The 22,679-nt window shown below is 43.5% G+C and overlaps 1 protein-coding gene across 1 annotated transcript in view; it reads left to right on the forward strand.

The window, feature by feature from the left end:
* Nucleotides 1-22,679, forward strand: part of MYO15A (myosin XVA) — a 133,198-nt gene that overhangs the window by 47,239 nt on the left and 63,280 nt on the right. The window contains exons 17-29 of the mRNA XM_072650668.1: nucleotides 218-349; nucleotides 981-1,106; nucleotides 2,051-2,128; nucleotides 2,772-2,920; nucleotides 3,917-3,962; nucleotides 4,723-4,847; nucleotides 5,310-5,427; nucleotides 7,692-7,867; nucleotides 9,796-9,880; nucleotides 13,772-13,853; nucleotides 14,192-14,322; nucleotides 15,028-15,123; nucleotides 18,401-18,636. Coding sequence (XP_072506769.1) covers nucleotides 218-349; nucleotides 981-1,106; nucleotides 2,051-2,128; nucleotides 2,772-2,920; nucleotides 3,917-3,962; nucleotides 4,723-4,847; nucleotides 5,310-5,427; nucleotides 7,692-7,867; nucleotides 9,796-9,880; nucleotides 13,772-13,853; nucleotides 14,192-14,322; nucleotides 15,028-15,123; nucleotides 18,401-18,636 — 1,580 coding nt within the window. The remainder of the gene's footprint in view (nucleotides 1-217; nucleotides 350-980; nucleotides 1,107-2,050; nucleotides 2,129-2,771; nucleotides 2,921-3,916; nucleotides 3,963-4,722; nucleotides 4,848-5,309; nucleotides 5,428-7,691; nucleotides 7,868-9,795; nucleotides 9,881-13,771; nucleotides 13,854-14,191; nucleotides 14,323-15,027; nucleotides 15,124-18,400; nucleotides 18,637-22,679) is intronic.

Consider the following 22,679-nt stretch of genomic DNA (forward strand, 5'->3'; position numbering starts at 1 on the left):
GGCATGGCATTCATACAGATGTTTTTCATAGATTTATGTATAGAGTTCCAATTATATGCTCAATTTTATAGTAGATTCTGTGGGGAGAAAATGACTGGGACTGGGTGAGGCTGCTGGATGTCTGAAGGTATGAGCGTTCAGTCCCTGAGAGGGGTGCCATCCTCCCCCCCCCAAAAAAAACCTTGCATAAATCTAGAAGTGAGCAACTTTTATCCAGGACGAGTACATCCGAGAGCAAATAGATTGGAGAGAAATCACCTTCACTGACAACCAGCCTTGCATCAACCTTATCTGCTTGAAGCCTTACGGTATCCTCAGGATTCTAGATGACCAGAGTTGCTTCCCCCAGGTAAGTCTCATAGGCTTTCTCTTCTGACCATACCCAAGAGAGAACATAGTTGTAACTATAGGGATTCTCAAAAAGAAAATCACCTTGTCCTAGAAGTCCTCATTAACTTGCCTAGGCAATGGGGAACCAATGAATATCCTTGAACACTGGAGTGACCCATGTCCCAGGAAAACCCAGTCTAGTAGGGATGTGTAAGATATATTGGGGGAGGGAGAGATTACATTTGGGGAGACCCATTAAGAAGGTCTGAGAACTGGAGCTATAGTAATGGCAGTGAGAATGGAAAGGAGGAGATGGATATGAAAATTGAGGTGACTCCTAAAGGAGAAGGAAAAGCCAGGTATAACTGGTGAGCTGGAATAAGTAGGGTAGAGGAGGAGAAGGAATGTCTATTCACAAAGATAGGGAAATTATGAAGAAGAGCTAGTTTGGGGCAGAGGTGGAGGATGAGTTCAGTGTTAGACATACTGAGCTTGAGCAACAGTGGAACATCCAGGTATAGGCAGATCTGTCTTAATTTTACTTCATTTTCATGTTTTGTGGTCACTCTGGGCAGAGGACTCCTCCCTTCTTTCCCTTCTCCTCTTTTCTTCCCCTTTCTGATCACTGTTTGGGCATCCCTATCCCCCAGGCCACAGACCACACTTTCCTACAGAAATGTCACTACCACCATGGCTCCAACCCCCTCTACTCCAAGCCCAAGATGCCCCTGCCTGAATTCACCATCAAACACTATGCTGGCAAAGTCACCTACCAGGTGAGAGGCTCACCTCCCCAAACATACCTACCTGTCCCTACCTCTATATCTGTTTTGGCTTGTGAGAGGCTTGGAGACCGATAACCCAGGAATCTCCAAGCTACCTGGATACTTCTCGGTCTCATGGGGAGTAGGAGTTATTTCATTTTGCACCTGTATTTCCAGAACCTAACAAAGTGCTTGGCATGTGGTGGGTGCTTCATAAATGCCTGTTGATCCATTAAATGCCTTCATATTTAGCTTTAGGGCATTTCTACTGAGGTTAATATTCAACTCGACAAGAATTTATTAAGCTCTCCTATTTCCAGACACTATTCTGCATGCTAGGGATTCAAAGCAATAAGTTAACCTTATCTAGGGCTTTGATTCTCGATAACTTAGAAAATGAAAATAATCGCTCATATTATGGAATTTAAGGTGTGCACGCACTTTCCAATACATTGTTTTATTGATTGCATTGATTCCTTTGATTTCATTGATCCTGAAAACATCTCTGTAAGATAGACGTTATCATCATCTTCATTTTATAGATAAGGAAACTGAGACTCAAGACAGCCCCAATTCACACAGCTAGTAAGTATTTGGGACAATGTTCAGACTCAAGTCGTTCTAACTTCAGACCCAGAACTCTATCCATTATACCATCCTACCTCTCAAGAGTGCCCAGGTCTCTATGATCAAGCAGTTCCCAGTCTGAATACTGGCATTGCCATTGAACAATATTTTGCGACTTTGGACAAGTCACTAGGCAAGTCACAAGTCTCTGGGTCTCAGTTTCCTTATTTGTAAAATAATGGGGATTGATTTCTAAGGTCCATTTCTAGCTGTAACATTCTATGATTTTTAAATTGCTTGATCTCTGCTGGACTGATTTTCTTATCCATCAAATTGAAGCAGCCATGACCCACCCCAGTTTAGTCTGGTTTGGTTTTTTGCTTTTTTAGGTGCACAAGTTCCTAGACAAAAATTATGACCAGGTGAGACAGGATGTGCTAGACTTGTTCGTCCGAAGTAAAACTCAAGTGAGTCCTCCCCTTTATGGAACCTTCCTCCTCCCATCACTCTCCCCACCCCTCCCAGAATTCTTTCTTCTAGGAAGGTACTTGTCTTCCACTGGCCCTCAATTTATTTTCTAATTTGGGTATTTTATTCTGCTTCTTTTATTTTTATTGACTTATGAATCTAGTTGTTGATTTCCCTTGTAAAATACAAGCTCGTTGGGGTAGGAACTGGTTTTTTTTAGCATTGTATCTATCCTCAGGATGTAGTCCAGCACCTGGAAGTGCTCAGGGATTACTTAATAAATACCTGCTAAATGAATGAATGTTGAATGAATGAATGGAAGTGTCCAAGGCTGCAGAAATATACACAAAGATGCATGCATGCAGCAGAAAAAGGTCCTTACTGTATTGCTGAGCTGGGAGGGGAGGGGGATGGTCAGCTGTTCTTGGCATGCCCTTGGGTGATGGGGTGTGAGGACTGAGGAGTCCCTTCTGCCCTCCCTGCCTCTACCCTCATGTTGTTGGGGCTGCACCACACTTCCACCACCACCCCCACACACACACACACCCATACCCCACCCCACACACAGCTAATGGACTTCTCTACGAAAAAGTCACTCTTTCACTCTCTGTATCTCTCTCCCTCTGACTTTGTGGGTGCCAGGTTGTGGCTCACCTCTTTGCCAGCCATGCTCAGTTGACCTCCCACCACCGGCTGGGGAAGAACAACACCCTCACTCGTCTCTACAAGGCTCCCACTGTAGCAGCCAAGTTTCAGCAGTCTCTCCTGGACCTAGTGGACAAGATGGAGAGGTGAAGGGGACCCTGGGAGGCAGACTAAAATTTCTGGGCCATAGCTTCTTTCTCATCAAGCAAAGGCAACTGGGACAGAGAAGTGACTGATTAGCTATGATCATGCCCTGCTAAGGATGGCTTGAAATTCTGTTGAAGTGAAGGAGCACTACCATGCGTAAAGGCAGGACTAGCCCATGGGTAGTTATTAGACTTTGATTAGGGTTGACTAGCAAAACAATTCCATGCTATTCTCTGGCAGGATGAGATGACTGGAAGGGTGGAGGGAATAATGCTAGAGTATCATTTCTCAAAGTGTGGTCCACAGACTCCCTCAGGGTCCCAGAGGTCCTTTCATGGGGTCTGTGAGGTCAGATCTATTTTCATAATAATATTAAGATATTACTTGCCTATTAAAATACTCTTCCCTTTTCCAACTACATAGCAGTGTGGAGCAATTTTCTTCATATACTTCAACAAAAACAATATAGCATAAGAGATTGAATACAGAAACAGATATCTTTTATTAAACCAGACAGAGAAGAGATTTGCAAAAACATGTAAAACAATGTCACTCTTTTCTTGTTTTGGAAAAATAGTTACTTTTCAAAAATCTAAGTTATATGATAGTGATTGTAGAACACTGAAAATACATAAAATTAATTTTAAAAATAGTTACTTTTCACAAAAATATCTTATTTATGTTAATATGTGATAGATTTACTATTATTTAGTAGACAAATATTTTAAAATTCATTTAAAAATAATTTATTTTAAAATTTTAATTTCTAATGTGATAAATGTAATCCACATAAACAAAAGTTCTTTGGGGTGCTCAGTAATTTTTAAGGAATTATAGGAATAGAGTAGAATATAATATATATACATATATAGAAATATAAGGAATTGTGAAGGAATACTGAGACCAAAAAGTTTGAAAAGCACTTGTTCAGAGGGAAGAGAAAAGAAAACGTCAGATTTTCGGGGTCTCATGCCTACTTTCTTGCCAACTCTCAGGTGCAACCCTCTGTTTGTTCGATGCCTCAAACCCAACCACAAAAAGGTAAGGTGGTGGATAAGGGTGGGGAAGAGGGAGGGAATAGGAAGTGCCACCCTGGGCTTTCCTTTCCCCATTCCCCAGAAATACTTAATATTCTTATTTCCCTCTTTCTTTTCCCCCTTTCCTTTCTTCTCCCTCCCTCATCTTCCTCCTCCTCTCCCCTTCTGTCCTTTTCTCTCTTTCTCTCAACATTTCAAGTTCACAAACCTGTATGCAGAGCACTATGCCAGTCACTGGAGGAGATACAAGGTTTAGATAAGACGAAACGCTTGCCCTCCTGGAGTCTAGCAAGGGAATATGACACATACACACACAGATAAACATAACACAAATAATATATAGTAAGTGTATAGAGAGATACGAAATGTTTTGAGAGTTCAGAAGGTGACAGGTGGGGAGGTCATCATTTCCATAGGTTCTTAGAGTATGGATTGAAATTGATTAAGTGAAGGGAAGGCATTCCAAGCACAGGGAAAAGCATGAGCAAAGGCATGGAGTTGGTACAATACAAGCACTACAGTCCAGGGGGCAGGGCAGGGCACAGTTTGGAGCAGGGGAGGGAAGGAGTATGAGACCAGACTGGGAAGGAGAATTGTACCAAATGATAGAGTTTTGAATGTCAGGCAAAGGAGGCTGAATTTGACTCAACAGGCACTTTTTCTCTCTGCCCCCCTCCTTTTTTAATCCCATCACTCTGTTGCCCTCCTCCCACCCTCCCAAGGCTGGTAAGTGGGAGGTCTTAATCTCCTTCTCCCCACCACAGGAACCTGATCTATTTGAGCCAGATGTGGTGATGGGACAACTCCGATACTCAGGGGTCATGGAGACCATCCGAATCCGAAAAGAGGGTTTCCCTGTGCGCATTCCCTTCCAAGTCTTCATTGACAGGTACTCCCCATAGAGGGGAGTTCAGAGGTATCCAAGACCCAGCCTTGATACCTGAGAATAACCTGCTACTTTCCCCGCTCACGGTCAGGAAATCAGAAACTTGCCCTGTAGGAGGGGAAGGGACACTGAGCTCTTGGTCCATCCCTCTTCCTTTCCATACCAATTTCAGACTATTCTGGATACTGGGAATGCTTGGGAAGAGGGTTACTTTTAAAATTCCTATGGACTGATGAATATGGCAACTCTCACATGTTCTTCCATGAATACAGCTGACCGTCCAGGGTCCTACAGGCAGCCCAAGAAGCTGTATGGTATGATCATGGAGATCCCCTCTGTGTTTGCCATCTCCCTCTGGGCCAGGGAGCAGAAGAACCTTGGGAAAAAGAGGCAGGTTAGTGGAGGAGGAACATAGTTATTTTAAGCAAGGATTGATGACTATTGGCATTCCCCACTTAAATTCAGGTACAGATGCCTGGTGTCTCTCAAACATGACATACCACCTACCGGGGAAGCCTGTGTCTCGGTGCTCAATAGACTTTGCACAGTCACCCACCGCATGTACTGTATTGGGGTCAGTAAGGTAAGGGGAATCCAAATCTCAGGTACTATATAAAACCAACTAAAGCTGTATATAGCTTGTTTGTGCATATTTGTTTGTTGTCTCCTCCATTAGATTGTGGGCTCTTCGAGGGCAGGGGCTATCTTTTGCCTCTTCCGATCAACAGAACTTAGCGTGATGCCTGGCACATAGTAGGCGTCTTAATAGACACTATTATTGACTAGTTCATGATAGTAGTCAATCATAACATTCCAGAAAGACCTGACTGGTCAAACAGAAGTCTTTAGACCGGCTTTGTCCCCTTCCTAAAACTCCACTAGAGTTCCTGTACTCCCTCTCAATACCTTTGCCTACCCTCTCATCACCACCCCCTTCCCCCAACCCCACCCCCTTGATTATCTTTGTTCCTGCTGGAAAAACTCTCAGCTGACTATCAACTATTCCTTTCTAACCTAGTTGATTTAGCATTTTAATAAATGTTTAAGTTTTATTTTGCGATTTATGTGTTGATAATGCCTCTGCCCCCTTCCCCACTCACTGCCTCATTCCCCAATTCTCATCCCTACTGTTATTTGTCCTTCCTTCATTCTCCAAGAAGATCAATGACATCAGGAGGATGATGTCTTGATTTTTGAGTGAATTGGGGAGTTAAGTGAGGCAGAACTGTGTGAAATCATCAGCCTTGCTGAGTCTCTCCTCCAGAGTCATCAGAGTCCAGTGGCAAGACTTAGGTCAGGACGACTGACAATGGCCCACAATGCAATGGGACACCCTGGCGTTTTTTAGCTAAGGTCTTTCCCAGGTCTCAACTTGTCTGAGACAATACCCATTCAATAAATGAAGGCTAGAGTAGAATTGAGGCATAAGGTCACCTAGTTTGCCTTCTCAAAAAAATCAGTCTGGGAGGGGAAGACCCTCAGAATTTTTGACTGTAACAGAAACAATTGTCATTTACATTAATTTGAGCCATCCCCACTGATGCTTGCTTAAAGTGCCATCATTAAATCTCTATTAACTAGTGAGGGAGAGGAGGAAGGAAAAGTTGGATTTAGACTCAGAAGACGTAGGTTTAAAGTTCAGCTTGATCTCTTTAAGCGTCAGTTTCCTCACTTGTAAGAAGAGGGGACTTTGGGCTAGAAGACCTCTATGATCTTGTCAAGTTCTAATCTACAATCCTGTGAGCTTATGATTATTTCCTTTTAAAATACGCATTTCCCTGGAGGATAGGGGATAGGGGATTTGGGATAGGGAAGAATTCAAAGTCATTGTGCCTAAATGAAAACCCTGGGGCATCCTTCCCTCTGGCTTTTCATGCAGTCATAGTCTCTCCTACCATATTCTGCTGTCAGAGCATACTTACCCTCAGTTCTCCCTTGGGCAGACTATAGTTCATATTTTTGCCTCCAGAGAAACAGTCACCGATTTTCTTTACTCCCCTTATATATTCAAACTTTTAGCTTAAATAACTAAACTTACATAATTTAAGTTTTTAAGCTTAAAACTGCCCCCAAGACTTTTGGGACATCTTTCCTCCACCAGCAAAGGAAAGGCTTTAGTAGAAAGGCTTTAGATTTATTCAGTGACCAAATGACCCGAACCTTAGACTGTAGTCCTGAGGGTGGAGGTGCCAGATCATAGATCTATATTTAGAGTCATAGGATCATAGACTTGGGGTCAGCTAGGTGGAGTAGTGGATGAAATGGTGGGGGTGGGGGCCTCTCCCTGAGTTCAAATCCAGTCCCAGATATTTACTAGCTGTGTGACCCTGGGCAAATCATTTAACTCTGTTCAACTCAGTTTCATCATCTGTAAAATGAGCTGGAGAAGGAAATGGAAAGCCACTCCAGTATATCTGCCCAGTAAACCCCAAACGTGGTCAGCAAGAGTCAGATGCTACATAGCAATGACGATGACGAGATCACAGATTTAGAGTCAGAAGGATCCTTAGAGACCATCTAGTCCACTCCACTCCTTCAGTTTTGGAGATGAGGAACTGAGGCCTGGAGAGGTTCCAGGCTTTGTCCAAGATCACACATGAAATAAGGCACAGCTCCAGAATTTGAACCCAGGTTGTCTGAAGGAACTTGTAACACATCACTTAGCCTAACGTCTTCCCTTTACATATAGGGAAATTGAGGCCCACAGACCTTAAGGCATTTGCCCCCAAATTGGTAAATGACAGATCCAGGATTAGATCCCAGACCCTCTGATTCTAAAGCAAAGGCTCTTTTCGTTCAATCATGCGGTCTGTGACACGAGGGTGTCCTCCTCTATCCCATCCCCAGCTGTTCCTGAAGGAACATCTATACCAGCTGCTGGAGAGCATGAGGGACCGAGTTCTGCACCTAGCAGTCCTCACACTGCAGCGCTGCCTTCGAGGCTTCTTCATCAAAAGGCGTTTCCGTTCCCTGCGCCGCAAGATCATCCTTCTCCAGAGTGTCTCTCGGGGCTACCTTGCCAGGTACGGGCCCAGGAAGGGTGAACTAGGGCATTCCAGAAGCCATTGCTAAGTGGGAGAGGGCTATGGGCGGCAATGGGAAGGGGTGGAGACGAGGGATCCATGGCCTCAGCTAGGGAGGCTCTGGGCAGGGAGAGCCTTGAACTGGACTCAGACCTCAGAGCCAAGCAGAGCCAACTGTCCATGCCTTTGGGACCTTGTGCGGAAAAGCTGAGGGTCATGGATTAACTGAAGGACAGTTTGCCCTGGGAATGGATCTGGGGGGTCAGGACACTAAAGGTGTGATCCTAGCCCAGTTCTAACCTTGTTTACTGGGAGAAGTTAAGTCTGAGTCTGATTCCTTGTCATATGTGAAATACCTCTGGTTTCAATGGGAGGACCTTTCTGGTGTGGGAACTCCTTTCACTAACACAGATACAGATAGAATTCACTCTAGGATTTAGTCTTAGGAAATTGCTTGAGATTCTGAGAAGTTAAGTAACCCTCCCCAGGGTTATACAGTTAGTAAGTGTCAGAGGTGAGATTTGAAACCAGGCCTTCTTGACCCTCTAAATCCAGCATTTCATCCACTACACCACACTGCCTCTCTTTCCTTCTCATAAAAAAATAATAAATGATCCCTGTTCTGCCTCCTTCGAAGGTCTTGTATCAGTCAATTAGCCAACAAGCCTTTTTTAGAAGCACACTGTGTACCAGGTACTGCCCTGGGGGTAAAAATAAAAATGAAAGAATCCTTGTGGTCGAGGAGTTTATGGGAGAAACAGTATGTACACGCACACGCGCACACACACACACACACACACACACACACACACACACTCCTACGTCGTAAAGTGGATAGAGTGCCAGGTCTGGAGTCAGGAAGACTCATCTTCCTGAATTCAAATCTGGCCTTAGATACTTACAAGCTGTGTGACCTTGAACAAGTCACTTAACCCTGTTTGCCTCAGTTTCCTCATATGTAATACGAGCCAGAAAAGGGAAGGGCAAACCACTCCACTATCTTTGCCAAGAAAATTCCAAATGGGGTCACAAAGAGTCAAACATGACTGAAAAATATATACAAATATACAATATATACATATACACAAACATGCACACATATGTGTGTACATGTGTTATACATGTATGTGTATGTGTGTGCACACATATATAATGTGTATGTATATATAAAACATATTATATGTGCATACACACACAAGGTAATTTGGAGGAGGCACCAGCAGTTGCCAGGGGAGACCAGGAAAGGCCCCATGTAGGGGCTGGTATCTGCACTGAGCCTCAAGCCTCCTTCAAAGGAAAGCAAGGATTCCACCAGGCCAAGGCATGGAGATAGTGCATTCCAGGCACCCAGGTCGATATGTGCAAAGGCAGTGGGGTGTCAGATACGATGGACAGCAAGAAGCCTAGTTTGAGTGAGTAAAAGGGAAGTCACATAAAATGATACTGGAAAGACAGGTTGGAGCCCCATTTCAGTCAATAAATCAATCAACAAACATATGTTCAGCACCTACTATGCACTAGGCACTGGGCTGAGTGCTGGGGACAGTCCCTGCCTTCAGGGATCTTATGATCTAATGGACTTTTGAAAGGCTTTACATATCACACGGAGGGGTTTATGTAATAGGGAGCCAGTGGAGTCGAGTGATTGAGTCAAGAGACATGGGGTCCTATGAACCCTACAGTGCTGAGAAGTCACTGAGTCAGATCTGGCCTTTAGAAGTGTTCTTTTGGCAGCTGCTTGAGCATGTAAGCAGATGGGAAGCCAGCACTGCTCACACGTGAGATATCACACTATACATCTGAGTGACTGGAGGGAGGGCAGGGCTGGGCTTCCCGACAGCCTCTGGAACACCTGTCCTTGGGGACCAGTAACTGTATGGGGTCTGTGTTGCCTAAACTTGGGCTCCATTCACCCTCCTTCCCCCTAGGAAGAAGTATCGGAAAATGAAGAGGAATTTGGTCAAGTTCAGATCTCTGGTGAACATGTATGTGAACCAAAAGCAGTACCTGAGGGTAAGGCTGACCTCACCTCACCTTTCCACCACACCCAAATACACCTGAAACCAGGTCCCCAAACTGACTATCTGGGGAGGAAGGAAGAGCCTAAGGGAGCTCAGGGCCTTGATGCTCAACTGTAGGTCCCAGCTTCCTTGCAGGAAGGACCCCACCCTTTTATTCCTTTTCCACTGTGCAAATAGATAACAAGAAGCAAACACAGGAATGCACACACAGCTCAAGCTGGCTCTCTAAAACCAATTGTTAAATTTTCCACGTGAGCATTTATATCTCAGAAATCAGCCAGGCCTTTCTCTCCAGTTTCCTCTTTTCTAAAATGAAAGGGTTGGACTAAAGAATCGATAAGATTCACTTCTAGCTCGGACGTTCTAGGATTCTATGTTTTTGAGGAGCACATATATTATTGCTAAATTCACTGGTGAAGGAAGCACTGAAAATAACACTGGGGGACTAGAGGGTGTTCAGATCAGGGAAAGAAAGGGGAAGGGTCTGGCAAGAGCAGGAAGAGAGAAAGAATCAGAGACTGACTGGGTTTATCAGGTCTCTGAATGATGAGAGGGCAGGCCAAGTTGGCTCAAGGACTGAGCAGGTCAGAAGTTCAATATGTAAGGGAGTAGGGAGTGTTCAGGGAGGACTACACCTCTGGTGTGGAGGCTCACTGAGGCTTTCCAGGGCTGCTTACCTTTTACCTACCTCTCACCTGCTGCTCCAAGAAACTGTATGTGAAATGTGAAATGTGAAGAGGCCTCACCCTAGTGAACCATCTCAGCCAATGGACTAAACCAGGTTGAGGGTCTTGAATCTATTGGTGAGTTAGGGGGATGTCTACCCCAAGTATATGAAGATTTCCATTGGCAAAATGGACACGAGGACAATTTGTTCCAATGGCTACGAGGATGACCAAAGCAGGAGCTGTAGAGCCCTTAGAACTTGGTCAGACATCGAAGATGCCAAGGTCATCCACTGCAGCCCAGGCCATTGTCAGTCCTCCTGACTTTTGTCCTGGTGTTGGACTTCCATGACTCTGGAAGACAGAGTAAATCCAAGACATCAACACCCTGTCAGGTCAATGGTCCTCTTTGAAAATGAAAGACAAGCAAACAATGCAGCAATCCCAAGCCAAGAGCTGAAGATCAAGCAAAGTTATGAAGAAATAGAGTAAGATGGCATTCCTAGGCCTTGGGCAGGGTTTCATGGAAGATGAGAACCTGCAGGAAGCTAAAGTCTTCTTTGTGTCCATGCCTTGGGACTGTGAAGACAGCTAGATGATCCCTGTCCTCAAGAAGTTTAGAGTTAAGAACCTGAGGCAGATAAGATGGATAGGTAAGTAACTATAGAACAAAATGGAAAGTAAATGCCTAAAAGCTACAGAAAGAAGATTGTATGTGAGGTCCATAAAAGAAATTATTGAGAGCAGGTAGGTGGCACAGCGGATGGAGCACTGACCCTGGAGTCAGGAGGACCTGAATTCAAGTCTGCCCTCAGACATTTACTAGCTATGTGACCCTGGACAAGTCACTTAACCCCAATGCCTTCCAAAACAACAACAAAAAAGAAAATTATTAAGAGGGGGGTATCAAGGAAGTCTTTACAAAGGAGGTAGCATTTGAGATGGGCTTTGAGAAGCAGAGGTTACATAATGGAGACAGCTGCTTTCAAAGCAAGAAAGACAAGTTTAAGTCTCCCCCTGTCTGTGTGACCCTTGGCAAGTTATTTTCCTCTTAGGATTCTGTCTCCAGTGCTTTTTATACGGTGAGTTTATGGGGTCTCGATACACAGTTTAAGAAGTGCTGAAGGGTTCACAAGGGAAAAAGTTTAAGAAATCCTGGTCTAGGCAACATTGCAGAGAAGATGCATTTCCTCAAGGAGGCTCTCCCTTTTTCTGCATGGCAAAGGTCCAACCCCTAAGCCTTGAAGGATGGGTGGGGTTATAGTGGAAATGGGAATGAGGAGAGAGGAAGGCAAATGGAAATGGTAGAACTGATATATCACTGAGCTACAGAGATGCCATGATTCTGTGAATCAGCCTGCTCTGTATCCTCCTCAAGATACCAACCCTGGCTCTGGCTCAGTAAATGTTTACTGAATGGTTTACCTTCCCTTATGGCCTGAGCTGAGGGCATAGGGAAAGGAAGCCTGATGCCCCCTGAGACCTCAATGAATCTTGAAGACAGTGTCATAGAATTTAAAGAAGAGACTTAGAAATAGCCTGGTCCAACCTCCTTTTTAACAGATGTGGAAACTGAGACCCAGAGAAATTAACTGTTTTACCCAAGGCCATATAGATAATAAAAGTGATGAGCTAAGAGTCTAACCTTGGTCTTCTAAGTCAAAATGCAGCATTCTTGGGGCAGCTAGATGGCACAATGAATACAGCACCAGCTCTGGAGTCAGGAGCACCTAATTTCAAAAATCTGGCCTCAGATGCTTACTAGCTGTGTGACCCCGGGCAAGTCACTTAACCCTGTTTGCCTCAGTTTCCTCACCTGTCAAATGAAGTAGACAAAGAAAATGGCAAACCACTCCAGTGTCTTTGCCCAGAAAACCCCAAATGGGGTCACCAAGAATCAGACATGACTAATAGATTTAACAAAAACAAACCAACAGAATCATGCACTACCCAGTTCTTCAAAAAACAAAGTCAAAGTTAATTGTAAGATCCATCGATGTGTTCACATCAGCTTTTTCTTTTCACTGGTAACCAGTGGTTTTTGCAGCCTGTAACTATTTTGATAAAGATGTAAAAGTGGCGGCCACATATCCAGGAACAAATATTGTCCCAAAACCTGGGGCTTGGATTCTTCCTTAATGCAGAGCCTGAATCTTAGACCTGATAACAGTTGAAGGGGTAGCAGCAGAAGGAAGATCTGGGACTAAGTGGAGCCTGTGAATCTAACAACAGAAATCTATCAAAGGTAGCATTGGGAGTATAAATAGTTTTTCTGGGGAACATCCTCTGTCTTTCTTAATTATGGACAAACCAGATGACATCACACCCTACCCTTAGCCTCCAAGGTTTTAAGCAAGTCTGAGCAGTGGTGCTCCTGGAGGACCCAAGAGAGGTGGGGTGTGTGGGGGGGAGGAAATGATAATTCATATATCCTTTTATTCATTCAACAGACCCATGGACTGGACACTGATGATGCAAAGGCATATATAACTCAATGCCAGTCCTCAAAGAGTTTATAATCTAGATGGAGAGATAATAAATGTTTGTTAAGTGACTGAATGAAACAGGATCCAATGAGCACAATAAAAATGATGGTGATGCCATAAATACATGATTGTTCTACCAAGCAGATGAGGGAGTCTGAGTTGGAGGGACCTGTCCACTCTCTCCCATCATCACCCTGATGCCCTCTGTAAAATCCCATCTTTTGTTCTGACATCCTTATGTTTGCAACTTTGAATCACTTTGAGATCTCTTCCGTTCTCATGACTCCACCCCTTCCCATTTCCCTCAATATTCCCTTCTCCCTTTATTCCAGGTTTAGATCTTAGGGTTCTAGCAATCAGATCACTCTTCTAATCAAAGTTGAAGGTAAAAATGAGGGGTCACACAAATTAGGAGACAGTGTAGGTGCAGAGAGTGATTCCAGACTGGGAAGCAGAATGGGATAAGGGAAGGTAAGCCCTGTAGGTATCTCATGGTAGTGTTGCTTCTAAGAATAAGGGTCTTGGGGAGTCAGGCAGGTGAGTACAAGTTCCAGGGAAAGCTTCAGGGGCACAGGGATGGCAGAGCCCTAAACCTATAGACTGGGGTCCAGTCTGGATGGGTAGCCACTTTTTGTTCCCAGTCCCTTTAATCTGGGGCCTGGAGTCCCCTGAGCCAAGGAGACCAGGACCAGCAGACGAGAGAGAATTCCCTCCGAGTGCTTTGTCTCCCAGGAACTGACCAAGAGAGAGGTGGTGAATGTGGCCTGTCTTGAGGTGCCTGCTGAGCTGGCAGGACTCCTACAGGTGGTGACAGGTGGGCAAGGGACCCTGGAAGGGTGGGGAGGGGGCCTGTACCTGCCAAAAGGCTACTAGATGGGCAGGGAAGTCCAGGGAGGGCCAGGACATGAGGAAGTTCCAAGAAAGGATGGGAACTGGGGGAGACTTCCTGACCCAGTCCTGTGTTTCAGCTTGGGGTAGGGGTCAGTCAGTGAAAATGTTTCAGGACTCAAGTTTTGCATGGAGCCTCTGGAGAGGGAGAGGGGACGGATGGGGTTCTAGTGCCTGGGGAAGACTCATGGTTAAGGAGAGGAGGTGGCAAGGGCGAGGGAGGAACCTATGTGTCTTTCTACTCCTGTTTCCTCTGGCCCACAGTATACAAACAAGCAAATGCTGGCTGCGTGGTTTCTGTCCGCACTCCTAAGCTACAGATTGATCCTCAGATCGCACTGCCCCTCGACATCAACAACTATCCAATGGTCAAGTACATCCAAGTCCACTTCAAGGTGAGGATCTGATGGGATGGGATTTAATGGGTTCTGAGAAGGTTCTCAACCTCCTCCTCCCCCATCTCTTTGCCATCCCCATACCATATTCTGTGTTGCCTGAAATTCCCCCATTAGAACTGAATTTCTTTGCAATGAGGTATTTTTCTGTACTACAATTACTAAAATCCTTAGGAGGATGTCACCTAGGTGATATGGAGCCTAGTCCTCTCCAGACAAACAGCAAAGGCATGTAGTGCAGTGCCTAGCACAAAGTAGGCACTTAATAAATGGTTTTTGGATTAGATTTTGGATTTTGTCGAGGCATAGGGAGTTGGCACAGAAACAAACTAAATGTTTCTAAAATTGGGGAGAGGGTGTAACAAGGCTGGAAAAAATAAAGAGTGGGAGACTGGGACTGTGTCATTATGCTCAAGGAGAACCTTGGTTCTTCTTCAGCATTCTGGGGCTGGGGGCCCAGGGGAAGCTATGTTTGTGTCAGGAGGAGGGAAACAGAGGAAGAGGAGACAGGGCCTCAGGGCTACCCTGAGGTCATCACTAACTTCCTTCCCCAAAGACACCACTGGCTCCATCATCCCTTTTTGCACAGTGATCCCCTGAGCCCTATTCTCTTTCCCACTGTTTCCTTCCCCTAGTCTTATTCACCTTGGTTCTCCTTCACCATCGTCACTCTATCAAATGTTGGTGTCCATGCTTTGTCCCTAGGATCCGGCCTTTGGGATGCTTACTGAGCCACTACAAAGCCCCCTTACCAGGCTGGAGAAGGAACATTATCCAGAGGCCATTAGCATTTTTAAGTTGGTAAGTTTAAGACAAAGAGGCAGCACTCAGGCTGTGGCTCCTTTCTCTGTACTGTTCCCCAGCTTCCTGGTGCCCACTGAAGGATTGGTGAATAAGGAAAGCCCCATACCCTCCATTTCCTGCCACGTACGGAGAGTAGGGGAGCAGCCAACCTTGTGTCTGTCTGATCATTCCTACTATCACCCACTAAGAACGTAGAGGGTAATGGCTTTGGGCATAGAACCCTTCCCTTTTTCATGTTTTTCTCTTCAATAATATTAGTGGTTAATACCTTACTGCTGTTTACCTTGAAGGTGACAAAAGTTATTCGACTCTAGTTAGGAGGACAGCATGTCAATATAGGTCAGCATTATAGGTACAAGTCTTAGCTTTGCTCAACTTGAGAGACAATCTTGCCTAGACATCCTTGGATCATTCTACTCCATCTCCTGTATCCAGCTCATTCCTAGTCCAAATCCTCTCCTACCTGGATGCAGGTGACTTGTCAAGTAGCTATGGATGTGTCTGACAGAATAAAATATTGGCGGGGAAATCTGACACAAGGGGTCTCAAAAGTCTTAAAGCAGACTTAAGCTTTACTAGCTTTTAGATAGCTGTATTAAAAATAACTTTTAAAAGCTATTATTGACATGTAATTGATACATCTAATAATATTAAAGGAACCCTATATATCCCTTTAAGGTTCACAGAGCTCTGTAGTACATTATTTCATTCGATCTTCAAAACTGCCCCATGAAATAGGTACTAGAGACCCATTTTATAGAAAGAGAAACTGAGACTCAGGGAGGTTTAATAATGTGCCCACAGATGCCCAACTAGCAAGTGTTGTGTGTAGGATCTGAATCTTGATCTCTTCTAAATCCAGGTGCAGTGACACCATATAGACCTTTGCTATGCTTTAAATTTTACAAAGTACTTTATGGCAGAGCTATAACTAAGGTGGGGTGACTAGAGTTTTGTCCCACAGCACCAAAACTGAGATGGGGCTGATAGCAATTAAGCTCTTTTAGAAGCCTAAAAAAAAAACCTTCCATTAGCAATTTTAATAATAACTAACATTTTTATTGTAATTTGTGAATATAAGTGTGTTTATGTGATCGTAAGGTAACCAGCTTGGGTATCTCCTTTAACAAACAAGGAAACTTTTGTACAATTGTTACAAGGGATTTTTTTTTTTTTAAGGAGGGGTGGGGAAGAAAATCCATTTTTGTCTATTAAAATTAGTTTTAAAAAACCAGAAAATTGAAGCTCGAAAACATGGAGACTCATCTAAGATTATACAGTTAGTGAGTGGCCAAGCCAAATTCAGTGTTCATTTAACTTGAAATTTGAACCAACTTAGTAAATATAGACAGGCAGCTAGGTGGTGTGGTGGATAGGGCACTGGGCTTAGAATCAGAAAGACTCATCTTCCTGAATTCAAGTCTGACCTCAGACACTTACTAGTTGTGTGACCCTGGGCAAGTCACTTAATCCTGTTTACCTCAGTTCCCTCATCTGTAAAATGAGCTGGAGAAGAAAATGGCAAACCACGCCAGAAGGCGTGAAAACCAAGAAAACCCCAAATGGAGTCATGAAGAGTCAGACACAACTGAACAGCAACAGTGGATATAGAAACACAATCATTCACATGGAATACATTTCATTCACTTGGTATATACTTTGGATGTAGCTTTATGTCAAGAGGGATAGATAACACAGAAAAATATAAGACAGAACATAAGAGTTACAGATCTGAAAGGGCTCTCAGAAGACTGAATAAGAATCCCCCTTTTAACATTTTTAACCATCTGTGTGAAATTGGGCAAGTCACTTAACCTCTGTGCCTCAGTTTTCTCATCTGTAAAATGGGGATGATAGTAATACCTACCTCCCAGAGTTGTTGGGCAAATCACATAAGCTAGTATTCAAAAAGTCTTTACAAACCTTAAACATTATATAAATGGTACCAGCTATTTTTACAACCTGGGTCTGATATTACAGAGGATATAGATTCTATACCTTTGAGTATAGACCTGGCGATGAACTCAATGTCCATTTCCAAAACCCACCCTAGCTTGTTTTAGTGTAGGCAGGCTCATCGACAGATTGATCGCAGGATGGCGAGCTCCCCAGAGCTCAAGAGAACTTATTGAGATTTCCATTGTCCCTCAGGGGACTCAGGGGCTGGCAGCGACACAGATAAATTAAAACATGACCAGGGTGGAGGGAAACCTGGGGAACAGGCCATATGAAGGTAGGCTGAGGGAAATGGAGAAGAGAGGACACAGAGGAGACATATTAGCTGGTTCCAAGCATCTGAAGGGCTGTTACATGGAAGAGGGATTAGATTGTCTGCTTAGCCCCAGAGGATGGAGATTTCAGCAAGTCAAATTGAGGTTTGATGTCAAGAAAAACTTTTTATTGATTAGAGCTATCTCAAAGTCACATGTGTGGATTGCCTTAGGAGGTTGCGGGCATCCCCTCCTTGGAGGTCTTGGAGCAGAGTTTGGGTGAACCATTTTTAGGCAGGTAGAGGAGATTCCTGCTCAGTATACATCAGACTAGATGACCCTTGAGGTCCCTTCCAGCTTTTAGATTCTATGACCCTGTGATTCTAAGGTATGAGGGGTTGAAATCTGTTTAAGTGGAAGGAGGGAGTGTCCCATGCCACAAAATTAGAGATTTTTAAGGGAATGAAGCAATAATCATGAAGTAAATATGTTGTACACAAGGCACTTTTTTTTCTGACCAGACCTTTGATTTCATTGAGATAAGACTGTCTCCCCATCAATGCAAATCAGCAACTGCTCTGTCCCTTAGTCAGACAAAATGCCATTTGAATAATAAAAACCTGATAAATGGGGATGACTGTAATTTGGAGGGAGAACACCTCAGGTGGGGAATGGCATAGGGAAAAGTAAAGAAGAAGGTCCGTATAGGAGGGAGCAGTGGAAGACCAGAAAGAATAACCTCCCTTCAAGGAGATCTCCTGTATCTCTTAAGTCTATGATCTTATGGAAGGCGGGCTAGTACTGAAAGTCCTTGAATACCACACTAAGGAATGTAAACATTGTCCTGTAGTCAATGGGGAACTGGCCACAGGAAAGTCTTGAGCACGGAAGAGAAGCTCCCTTCAAAGTCACTTTGGAATGAATGTGTAGTTATTTGGCATAAACTTGGGCAGGATAATTTTTACATGAAGGCCTTCTATGCCAGTAGAAGGGACTAGGGGGTTATTTGTTTTTACTGGGGTCATGGAGGACTTCTCTGTGTCTGATTTTGACAATAATTATAGATACTGCGCTTCATGGGTGATCCTCACCTCCACGGAGCTCAGGACAACCTGTTTGGGAACTATATTGTCCAGAAGGGGCTAGCAAAAGCTGAGCTGAGGGATGAGATCCTGGTCCAGCTAGCCAATCAGGTGTGGCGAAACCCCAACATCAGCAACAAGGAACGAGGTTGGGTGCTGTTGGCTTCCTGCCTCAGTGGTTTTGCACCTTCACCTCGCCTGGACAAGTATTTGCTCAAGTAAGTAGGGGTCGGGGAAGTCCGAGGCTCTAACCAGTAGGACCTAGACACTTGAGGCACAGAGGGATGATTCCATGGTGATTTAGGGTCTTAAACAGAAGCACATCCTACTATAGATCACCATCTAGGGGCCCAACTGGCAAATATTGCTTTGAACACTTTTTTTTTTTTTTTACCATTTATCGGAATATTTTATTTCATTTTCCAATTTTTTATCATTTTTGTTTAAAGTTTTGAGTTCCAAATTCTGTCCCTCCCTTCTCTCCCTCTTTCCTGAGATGATAAGCCATTAAATATAGGTTACACATGTGCAATTATGTAAAAACGTTTCCACATTAGTCATTTTGTACAAGACAACCTGAAGGAAAGAAAAAGAATGAAAGAAAGTGAAAAATATCATGCTTCAGTCTGTATTCAACCAGTATCAGTTCTTTCTCTGGAGGTGGATAGTATGCTTCACCATTAGTCCTTTGGGGTTGTCTTGGATCATTGCATTACTGAGAATAGCTAAGTTATTCAGAGTTCTTCATTGTACAATATTGTTGTTACTGTATACAACATCCTCCTGGTTCTGGTCACTTCACTCTGCATCAGTTCACACAAATCTCTCCAGGTTTTTCTGAAATCATCCTGCTCATCATTTCTTATAACGCAATAATATTGCATTAAAATCATGTGCCACAGGTTTTTTAGCCATTCCCCAATTGATGGGCATCCCTTTGTTTTCTAATTCTTAGCCACCAGAAAAAGAACTACTATAAATATTTTTGTACAAATAGATCTTTTTCCATTTTTTTTTGATATAGACCTATCAATGGTATTGCTGGCTCAAATGGTATGCAGAGTTTTATAGCCCTTTGAGCATCCTTTACATTGTTCTCCAGAATGGTTGAACCACTCCACAATGAGCAGATACTTTTCACTAAATGCTACTGGTTGCAATCTTTCCTATTCAGCCAGTTTTCAAATTGATTAGAGTCGTGGGCCCTTAACTGTGTTCTACATTCAGTGAGCACTAATCCTAGACACAAGTGGGTCCTGACATCAACCACAAACTAATTCCTAACCCCAGTCATACACTGAATCCTGAGCACAGACACATGCTAAACCTTGAATACAACCGCAAGTGAGTCCTAACCCCAAACACGTGCTGAGCCCTAACCTCAGCCATGCACTGAGCTCAGTCCTGTATTCGTGCTGAAATATAACTCTGGCCAGCCAGTTCATAAATGGATGTTCTTTGACATGAAGAATATTATTGAACGTGTGGATGACTCAGTACAAAAGTGTGTGTGTGTGTGGGGGGGTGTGTAAGGGTTGAATCATTTTCCTAAGCAAAGGCCATTGTAGGTTCATCTCTGGCACAGAACTCAGAGTCAGGGGTAAAGAAAGGGGAACAAAGAGCCCTGGGAAGCTCTCTACTCATCTACCAGTCAGCTTGAAGAGGAGAAAAGAAAGGAAGGAAAGGAAAGGGAGGTACAGTGTGTATAAGGTGGGGACTTTCTGAATATTTGTTACACGGAATTCAGGATAACTCTGGTTCTCCGTGCATCCGTGTGGGAGTTTAATGGTATTAGTGTAGAAATGGTTAGCAGGGGCTACAGTTAGAAAGGTAGGTTGGAACCAGACTACTGAACATGAGGCTAAGAGATTTAAACTTTATCCTGAAGGTATTAGAGGCAAGAAAAAAGAACAAGTATTTACTAAGTGTTTACTCTGTGCTAGGCATGGTGCCAAACACTTAATAAAAATTATCTCATTTGATTCTCACAATAACCCTCTGCAACAAATGCTATTATTACCCCCATTTTACAGTTGGAGAAGCTGAAGTAGAAGTTAAGTGACTTGCCCAGGGTCACACAATTAGCAAAACTCTGAGGTCAAATTTAAACATAGGTCTTCCTGACTCCAGGATGAGCACTCTATCCACTCTATCCACAGAAAGTTTTTCAAAGTGCCTAATGGTTAGTTGTTATTCAAAACCATGGCACAATCTACCTTAAGGATCTTTTATAAAACTAATGTTGGGGTCTGTGCTGTTCTTGATTCCTTAAAGGTTTTTAGAAAATAAAATCTTAGAATTACCAGACCATGTTGGATGGAGAATATAATGAGTCAGCCTCATCCTCAGTTCTCTGTAGCAAATATATGGACAATCTCCCATTTACACTCAATTTCAGAGTGATCCAAGAAAGAACTTGTGGTAGAAGACACAGACAGCTGTCTAGGGTACAGTGAGCTGGATGGCAGGGGAGGTGGGGCAATTTTAAATATGACTTTTTATCAGTGTAACCAAGTATCTCTGAGGAGGGCAAAGTTGGTTAAAGACTTTTTTTCTCCCATCAGGGAATAGGAGGGCCAATTGCTCCCAGACTGTGCCTGTGTCCATCTATGGGGTCTGGCTTTAGGCGTCACCTTGTGTCTGGTTATACCGTCTGCTCTCTCTCTTTGGAGGGTAGCCAATGTCTAAGCAACACAGATTATTACAAAGAGCTCAAACTTAGCCTGAGCTCTAGAGGCAAAGTTTGTCTGGATCAGCTTGGGTTCTTTGCACAGAGTTTTAAAATATAGATTATTAACATAATAATATAAATGAGGGGCAGTGAGGTAGCACAGTGGAGAGAGTGCCAGCCCTTGGAGTCAGGAAGACCTGAGCTCAAATGCAGCTTCAGCCACTTTCTAGCTGTGTGACTCTCGACAAGTCACTTAACCCTGTTGCCTCAGTTTCCTCAACTGTCAAATGAGCTGGAGAAGAAAATGGCAAATCACTTCAGTATCTTTGCCAAGAAAACCCCAATTGGTGTCACAAAGAGTCAGACATGACTGAAACAACTGAACAGCAGCAAAATACAAATGAAATTAAAATATCTAAAAATCTTGCACCCAGACTAGAATGGTCACCATGCCAGAAATGAGGATCCTTGATTTGTTAATCACTCTCCACAATCCATATTCTCTCTACTCAGTTACATACATGGGAGGAAAAAAAATGAGATAAAACTTTAACTCTACTTAGAGAAAAACATCTTTTATAAAAAGGGGAAATGAAGGAGAAAACAGTTTAGAATGAACACAGACTTAGGATTTAAATATCTGCCCTTTAAAACTGAAAAGGGAGGAGAAAGTGAAAAAGAAAGCTTATAATAAATCTTCCTGCAGCTCCCCTCAGCTCTTAAAAGGAACCTGATGTTCTCAATCTGAATTCCCTTACATAAAGCTGAGGCAGCACTGAGTCTGCCTACCAGGCTTCTTCCTTGCTGTGTGTTGCCTCAGCTAGGGGGGAGGTCTCACTGCTCAGCTTGTTAAATGCTGGGTAGGGAAATGAGGACACTGCCACCCACTGCCCCATCTGTGTCTGCTCGTCCCTGTGTACCTGTCTCTCTATATGTCTTCCTGTTAGTGTGCCTGGGGAGGTTGCTGCTGCTGCTATAGCCGTGCTCCTCCCCAGAACTGAACCCCAAACTCCCGCCTCGACACTTCAGCTCAGCACCCTCCCCTTGGGGTACTGGCATGCATTTTTGTCTTTTCAATGGATAAATTTTATTCCATTCATGGACTTCTATTCCCATCATGCATTTCTCTTCGTCCCAGAGACACTTGGGCTACATTAAATATTTTAATGTCAAGAAATGCAGCTCTAATTTCTCCCATTCGTTCTAATTCTTCTATACAGCATGACTAATGTGAAATACGTTTAATAGAAATGTAAAAGAGCCTAAATAAGATTGCATGTCGTTTTGGCAGAGGGGAGAGGAGGGAGGGGGAGAAAATTTAAAACTCATGGAAGTGAATGTTGAAAACTAAAAATAAATTAACTTAAAAAAAAAAGAAATTCAGTTCTCCCTGTCAAGCCGACATTTCTTTTGTAATATGTGCTACTAGAAGACTGTAACATACATAGGGACCAGTTCCCTAACTTTACTTAGGCTGTCCAGATGACTTTTTTGGGCTCTAGGAATGACCCATATATAGAAATGAGCAAGAGAAATCTTAGGACTTTTTCTTTCTACCTCTTCTCCAGAAGCTTCTCTTTGTTTCTCAAT

Source organism: Notamacropus eugenii, chromosome 3 (genome assembly GCF_028372415.1).
Source record: "Notamacropus eugenii isolate mMacEug1 chromosome 3, mMacEug1.pri_v2, whole genome shotgun sequence".
NCBI classification, from domain to species: domain Eukaryota; kingdom Metazoa; phylum Chordata; class Mammalia; order Diprotodontia; family Macropodidae; genus Notamacropus; species Notamacropus eugenii.